Source organism: Erpetoichthys calabaricus, chromosome 4 (genome assembly GCF_900747795.2).
Source record: "Erpetoichthys calabaricus chromosome 4, fErpCal1.3, whole genome shotgun sequence".
Lineage (NCBI taxonomy): Eukaryota > Metazoa > Chordata > Cladistia > Polypteriformes > Polypteridae > Erpetoichthys > Erpetoichthys calabaricus.
This window is the reverse complement of record NC_041397.2, coordinates 301,590,167-301,598,660: the sequence shown is the minus strand read 5'-3', so window position 1 is coordinate 301,598,660 and position 8,494 is coordinate 301,590,167. Positions and strand designations below refer to the sequence as shown.

General features: G+C 38.8%; 1 protein-coding gene across 1 annotated transcript; it reads right to left on the bottom strand.

Moving 5' to 3' along the window:
* Positions 1–2,407: 2,407 nt before the first annotated feature.
* On the bottom strand, positions 2,408–3,352 carry LOC114651278 (olfactory receptor 6-like). The gene has a single exon (XM_028801222.1). The coding sequence runs from the start codon at positions 3,350–3,352 to the stop codon at positions 2,408–2,410; it is 945 nt and encodes a 314-aa protein (XP_028657055.1).
* Between the last annotated feature and the right edge of the window lie 5,142 nt (positions 3,353–8,494).

Genomic DNA, 8,494 nt, shown 5'->3' with positions numbered 1-8,494 from the left:
TCTTCTCTGGACCTTTTCTAGTGCTGCTATGTCCTTTTTGTAGCCTGGAGACTCAAACTGCACACAGTACTCCAGATGAGGCCTCACCAGTGTGGTATAAAGCTTCAGCGTCACCTCCTGTGACTTGTACTCCACACATCAAGGCGCTATATAAAGCTTGAGCGTCACCTCCTGTGACTTGTACTCCACACATCAAGGCGCTATATAAAGCTTGAGCGTCACCTCCTGTGACTTGTACTCCACACATCAAGGCGCTATATAAAGCTTGAGCGTCACCTCCTGTGACTTGTACTCCACACATCAAGGCGCTATATAACCTGACATTGTTAGCCTTCTTAATGGCTTCTGATCACTGTCTGGCAGGGGATAGCGTCGAGTCCACTACGACTCCTAAATCCTTCTCATAAGGTGTACTCTTGATTTTCCGAACCGCCCATTTTGTATTCAAACCTCACATTTTTACTTCCTATGTGTAATACTTTACATTTACTGACATTAAATTTCATTTTCCACAAATATGCCCAAGGCCTGTATGCTATCCAAGTCCTTCTGTAATGATATAACAGATTTCAAATTATCTTCTAATCCACCTATCAGCAGACTTAACCAGCTTGTTACTTATATTCCTATCTAAATCATTTATATATATTAAAAGTAGCAGCGGCCCCAGCACTGACCCCTGTGGAACACCACTCTTAACATTTGGCCAGTTCTAATAAGTTACCTCACACCAGATTGCAAGCAGTCTTTGCCTCCACTTTGCCTCACCAGTGTGTTATAAAGCTTTAGCAGAACCTCCTTAGACTTGTACTCCACACATCAGGGTGCTATAGAACCTGACTTTCTGTTAGCCTTCTTGTTTACAATGGTAGTGAGTATGTAGTGGGTCACACTATACTCAACGCAAAAGACAATATGCTCTGCAGATCGATTCACCAAGTGAAAACCACCATGATGTCCGTGCTTGATTTATCAAGGGAAAAGTGCTGTGATGATCCTACTCGATTCACCCCTTTGGTGGGTCACAATACCACAAAGGTTCAAAAACACTGGTCTAAACTAATTACAAATATAAAAGACCAAATAATTGATCCCATAAGCATTCACCTCCTTTAATCTGACATGGAGTACCTAAATCATCACTGGTGCAGCCAATTGGTTTTAGAAGTCCCAAAATTAGTTTAATGGTTATTACCTGTATGGTGTTTCAGCTGATTGTAGTCTAAAGACAACTGAATGTGAAAGTGACATGTTGTGCTGAGGCAGTATGGCGACCTAACCAACACAACGAAGACGAACACTCCAGGCAACTCCATGAACAATCCAAGTCGGGATGGAAACAAGAAAATATCCAAGTAACTGAATATCCAATTAAATCAATCACAAAGAAATGCAAAGAGTATGGCAGAGCTGTAAATCTGCTAGAGCTGACTGACCACAAAAGCTGAGTGATCAGCGATAGAGAAAGACCACCAGGAAACCTATGAGAACTCTGAAGCAGTGACAAGCTGCATTGGATAAGACGGGAGACAGTGCGCAGGTAACAACTGTTGCCTATGTGCTTCACCAGTTGGAGCTTTATGAGACACATGATATCTTGCCAGAAGGCAGCTGGAAGAAGGATAAACTTTCTGGCCCTCAGACTAAACACCATGTGTTTGGTGCCAACTATCAAAACGACACCATCCCCACCATGAAGCATGGTGGTGGCAGCATTGGTACGTGGGGATGCTTCTCTGCAGCAGGCTCTGGAAGGCTTGTGAAGGAAAAATGTATTGCCGCGAAATATGGAGAAATCTAGAAAGAAAGGCTTATGCGGACTGCAAGAAACCTGCATCTTGGGAGAAGATTTGTTTTCCAGCAAGACAACAACCACAAGCATGCAGCGTAAGGTACTCAGGAACGGCTTCAGAACAATAACGTGAATGTCCTGGAATACAGATTTGTGACTAGACTTGACAAAGGCTCTTCACTTGCAGTTCCCATGACACCTGACGGAGCTGGCACAGGTTTGAGAATAATGGGGAAGAAACGACAGAGCTGATAGAGGGAGACCTGAACACATAAACTCAAAGCTGTCATCAGCTAAATACTAAAGAGGGTTTTATATTTGTAAATAATTTAGACGATTTTGCAGAGATCTGTTTTCTTTTTGACATTAAAGAGTGTTTTTCTGTTGATCATTGTCAAAAAAGCCAAATTAAATCCGCAGTGATTCAATATTTTAATAAAATATGGAAACTTATAAAGGGAGTGAATACTTTTACAGGTGTCTTATGGGTAACTTTTAGATAGATAGATAGATAGATAGATAGATAGATAGATAGATAGATAGATAGATAGATAGATAGATAGATAGATAGATTTTAATCGCAAAATTATTGTTTCCCATCTGAAAAATGGATTTCTAGTGTGATAACAGTTTACCCCTTTTTACAGTTTTTACAAAGCTGTCTCTGATCTCTTTAGTCCTCAGACAGTAGATAACTGGGTTCATTAGAGGTGGAATCACATTCTGTAGCACTGCTGCCATTATGCGGATGTCTTCAGAGGTGCCTGGAATTCGATATGAGATGTAAACACCAGCCGCCGTGAGAATAAAAATGCAAATTACTAACAGATGGGTCCCACAGGTAGAAAACGCTTTAAGGCGTCCTTCAGAGCTGGCAATTTTGACCACTGAAGAAATGATCCTTGTATATGAAAACACAATGTAGGCCAAGGGGATAAGCAGCACAGACAATGCGATGGTCAGAGCTACGTAGCTATTAATTAAAATGTCAGCACAGGCCAACCTGAGCACAGAGGAATGATCACAAAAGCAGTGCACAACCTTGTTAGGTCCACAGAATGGCAGTCTGAGAGCCAGAATGAGTGGAAGTACAGGAATAAGGAGCCCACCGACCCAACAGAAAGTGATCTGCTTCAGGATGGCCTTGTTGGTAATAATAGTGGGATAAAGAAGGGGGTTACAGATAGCCACAAACCTGTCATATGCCATCAGCATCAAGAGCAACGACTCAGAAGTTGCTAAAGCGAGGTAAAAAAACATCTGTATGAAGCAAGCAGCATAAGAGATCATGTTGAAGTCAAACATGAAAACAGCCAGCAATTTTGGGACAGTGATTGATGAAAAGGTGATGTCCAAAATTGCCAAATTGCAAATCAGCACATACATGGGCTTGTGCAGGTTTTCATCCAGAGTGAATGTGGCTATGATGGTGAGGTTCCACAGGCAAATTAGCAGATAGGCGATCAGGAAAAATATGGAATAAATAAGCCTGCTCTCACGATCCTGAAATCCTGGAAACCCCACAAGAATGAACTGTTGGACTGTTGACATGTTTGCCATGATGATAATGAGGAATTCCTGAGGAAAAAAGAAAGTTTATTATTTGATTACTGTAGATATAAAAATATATATATATGATCACTATATTTAACTTAATAGCCCACTTCACAACCCTGTATATTCATAAAATAAAAGGAGACAAATACCATTGTTATTTTTGTTAAGCTTTTTGTTATTATTGTTCTGCCTTTCTTGACACTTTGTAATATCCATTTTGACCATAAAACACTGCCCAGGTAAAGTAAACTCTTCTCGCTTTTGCTGTGACTGTTATTTTTGCACTGGACAGAATGGGAAATCCATTTGGATAAGAGATTGGAGCCGCAGGGACGTGCTAATGATTTCCTTTAGGGGTCAACCAAATAATTTCTTACAGTCGAGGCCAGGGTCTGTATTATGGAATGTCGTCAGAGCGTTGTTAGGATGTTGTCAAAAGAAAATCAAATCAGAGAAGGAACAAGGCAATTAAAACATGTAATTATACCTCTTCTTTGCCTATGTGAAAATATCTGACAGCATGTCTGAAGTTTGTGGATGCCCCTCTAAATCATTGATAACATGGATTTCGTTGTTAACAGGTGCATAAAATCAGCAAAAAGCCATGCAATCTCCATTGGCAGTAGAATTGGGCATACTGAAGAGGTCAGTGACTTTGAATGAGGCATTATCATAGGTTGCCACAAGTCAGTACGTAAAATTTCTTCTCTGCTAGATCTTATTGTGAAGATCTCGGCCACAAAATGGTTGACCATGCAAACTTACAGAGATGTGCTGCCAAGTGCTGAAGCGCATAGCACGTACAGTAAAGATCGCCTGTCCTCTGCAGCATCACTCACAATAGAGTTTGAAACTTCCACTGGAAGCAACCTCAGCACAAGAACTGTGCATCAAGGAGAGTCATGAAATGGGTTTCCGTGGCTGAGAAGCTGCACACAAAGCCAAAGATCAATTTGCATTGCCAATTATTGGCTGGACTAGTGTAAAGCACACTTCTATTGGACTCTGTAACAGTGGAAATGAGTTATCTGGATTGAAGAATCATGATTCACTATATGGGAGTTTGATAGATGAATATGGGTTTGGTGGATGCCAGGAGAACACTACCTTCTCGACGGCACGGGAAGGCGTTCAGTCACTAAAATTTGGTGGGGAAGGGATTAATAGTCTGGGGCAGTTTTTCAGGGTTTGGGCTGGGCCCATTGGTTTCAGTGAAGAGCAATGTTAATGCTACATTTCCATTTTTGTGGCAATAATTAAGGGAAGGCCCTTTTCTGTTCCAGTATGACTGTGCTCCATGCACAAAGTCAGGTCCATAAAGACATGGAGGAACTTGAGTTGGCTGCACTGAGCTCTGATGTCAACCCTATTGAACATCTTTGGAATAAATTGGAATGCTGATTGCGAGCCAGGTCTCCTCGTCCAACATTTGTACCTGACCTCACAAATCCTCTTTTGGATTAACAGGCACAGATTCCCTCAGACACACTCCCATATCTTGCGGAAAGCCTTCCCAGAAGAGTGGATGCTGTTATAGCCATAAGGTGGGGGGACTCCATATTAAATCACAAAGGTTTGGAATGGGATGTCTAACAATCTCATATAAGTGTCATAAGTCAGATTGTCCACAAATATTTGACCATGTAGTTTCTGTTTATTCTTTTAATATCTAAATAAAAATGGTGATGCAAAACTTTATGAGCAACCCTTGTATGTTTTGAAAAGAAAGGAATACTTTTGTTACTTTCAATGCATTATGTTGTATTGCTTTGTTTGTTTCAAAGGGAAACCACCTTTTACTTGAATTTTGTTTTATCTGTATAGGGACCGGGGATCTGGACTGAGCAGGGGTCCCATAGTAATAGTTTAAGACTATTTCATTTCTTTCTTGCCAAGTCACAGCTCTCTTATTTCAATTGGATGAGTGGAGCATGTTAAGTTCCTGAGAAGACATATGTGTTACACTAAAAGGCTGCTGCTCGTTCCACTGATTCAGGATGCCAATTTTCAGAAGATTGTTTTGTTTTGCCTCATTAGTCTTCTAAAAAGAAAAGAAAAAGAGCTTGTTTTTCAATGCAGATGGCTGTGATAACTGTGTTTCAGTTTTTTCTGTTAGTCGACTATAGCCTTTTCTGTGTATTAATAACAGCGGCATAGGCAATTCGGCCTGTTTGATAGGATCATGACTGCCGTCACTTTTAAATGGGTGAAAAAGAAGCATGGTGTTTTGCCAAGCTGAAAAAATGGTAGTAAAATGACAAAGTGCTGGACGAAGGGATGAATCGAAAATGTAATTCATAAATGAACAATTTGGAAGCTCAGGTTTAAAATGAAACCAAATGACTTCCTCATCACAGAATTCTTTGAAAGGCCAACTACAGTTTGTGTCCTACATCTAAAAACTAGACGGTGGACAGTGACGTCACACAATGCAATCTCTGGCCATTATAGGGTAGCCATGCGAGATGTTTCTGTTCTGAGCAACGCATAAAATGATGCTGAATGTTACACTGGTATGCAAATTTTTTTTTGCATCTGTTAAATATTTTATGCATTCTTTATTGATTTGATGGTGCTGAATCCAAATCTGGCAGCATATTTACTTTATCACACCCAGTTTTTGAGAGATTAAGGTTTAGAATGAAAAACAGAAACACTACTTTAGAGAAAAAATGTAAAATATTTTTAAAACTAACTGTTCAGACTTATTAGAGTTGTCCAACTGGTACTACGTCAAATTTTAGAAGTCCAAACATTATCCTGTCCACCAACTCTACAAACATATTAAGTTTTTTTTATCATAAGTGGCGTAAGTAACTTTTGTTACCAACAAATGCAACAAAAATTGTCTGTATTTTTCACGCAAGCATGCGCCACATCTTACATCCATAAAAGCACAACTTTAAAATTAAAACAACCTTCTCTGCCCGACAGCTGAGGTGCAACTGAACCTCAGGAATGAAAGGAAGAGTTTAGTTTGCCAGAGGGATTCCCTCCACTTCCATTCTATTCTATCTACCTCTCTCAATTTTTTTTTTAAAACCAGTAATGTTTGTTGTCTCAATAAAGGAAGGCTGTTTATTCTTTTGCTGACCTGTCACCTTGTCAGGACAATGCATATATGAATCCAATCTTGCATATTTCTGTAAAAACCATTTAAACAACAGCTTTCTCTTTTCTGGACTATAAAAATGCATCTTTCTAACCTTGTAAATATAATTTTCTGGCTATTTTGAAGGAATACGAGGAAAGAAAAAAAATACTGATTGAGAGTAAACATGTGTAACCGTTCAGGGGCAACTGGGCAACAGACAACTCGGTGAAAAGACAACTTGGAGAAAGACACTTTGGCGAAAAGACAACTTGGCAAAAAGACAATGCGGCGACATCCTTTACAAGTTAGGAAATATTTAGGTTCAAAGAGATTTTTTAATGATATTTAAATGACAACCTAGAGCACCGGAAAATCCACAGAATTACCTGGTTTATGAGAGTCCCAATACGTTGAGAGTAAAGATATTCCTTGAGCTGTACTTGCAGGTCACCTTTTGTATTCTAAATAATGTTATCATATGATTACCATCAATACAATTTATATAAAGGATTAGTAATTTTGGTTGCAGAAGATAATGTAAGATAGAATTGTTCTATCTGCAGAATAATCGTTCGTCAATTATATAAATTTATTTTCAACATTTTAAATCACGTTGTCATTTAAATATCATTAAAAAATCTCTTTGAACCTAACTATTATCTAACTGGTAAAAGATGTCGCCAAGTTGTATTTCGGCAAGTTGTTTCTTCGCCGAATTGTCCTTCGCCAAGTTTTCATTCGCTGAGTTGTCTTTTCGCCGAGTTGACTGTCACCCAGTTGCCACCGAACCATGTCTAACATACTTAACTTAGGTGTTTATGCCTCAGCTAACATTAAGAATGAGGAAGTCTGATATTTTTCAGTTCATAATATACTTCAAACAATATACTGAGCCATAAATACTTATTTTATTAAACAAACACAAATAGTTTTTTTTTTTTAATTTGTAATTTTTTTTAAATGACGTTTTTCACTAAATTCAATCTCTCGCAGAAACAGTTTGTGGTAAAGAAATTCCAATTTCAGAAATGGATTCAGAACACCTAAATCTATAACATGCATCAGTTTTGCTGAAGACCACTGTAATCGAGAAAGCATATTTAAAAATGACGCCACATATATAATCACAATGTCAAAATGAATGTAAAATCACAAAATAACATTGTAAACATAGAAAACACAATCTAAAATCACAAGAATCTCAACTCAGCCCTCATCCCAAGGCACAGGCTCTGAATTTGCTTGCAGGGGTTATTAGAATGACACAGTTGAAATTGGAGCATGGATCATAGATGTCAGAGACCCAAAAATGACCCTAATGTCCATAACCTTTCCAGAGCACTAAATGAAAACTTTAGAATAAGGATGTTGTAAAATCCAACCCTTAAATTTCTTCTTTCCAGCTATGGAGGAAAATGAACCAGTTTTAATTGCAAAATATATGAGAAGAAATGGCACAGAAAAAACAGTTTGTAAGTACTGGGATTAATTAGTCTAAAAATGGTATACAGCTCTATACCCCGTGCAGCTGAGTTATAAGACAGTAAGATCAGGTAGATATATCTTGTAACGAGGCACACTTTCTGTCCAGTTCAAAACCAAATTGTGCTTTCCGTATACAAACAGCTTAGCAGACATTCCCACCATCAACATGTTTTCTCTTAACACCTACTTCAAAATGCTGTGATGGACTGGCACCCTGTGCAGAGTTTGTTCTTGCCTTGTGCCCGATGCTATCTTGGATAGGCTGCAACTCACCCCGTGACCCTGTGCAGGACAAAGTGGGTTACACAATGATATGACGTGTCACTTCAAAATGTTGCATAACCTATAGAAGTTCTCTGCCAAACTAGTTACTAATGACAAAACTGGAAGCACCTCCAATAAGAGTGGTTTAAAACCATAAGGGCATCCAAAAGGGGAACAATGTGAATGGTCATATTGTACAAAATATTACAAATTCCATCAAGGAAAAGCATTGTTATACACTTAAAGCTTCTCTGAAACTTTAGTCATCATTTCTGACCATTGTTTTACAAATGGTAGCCAGA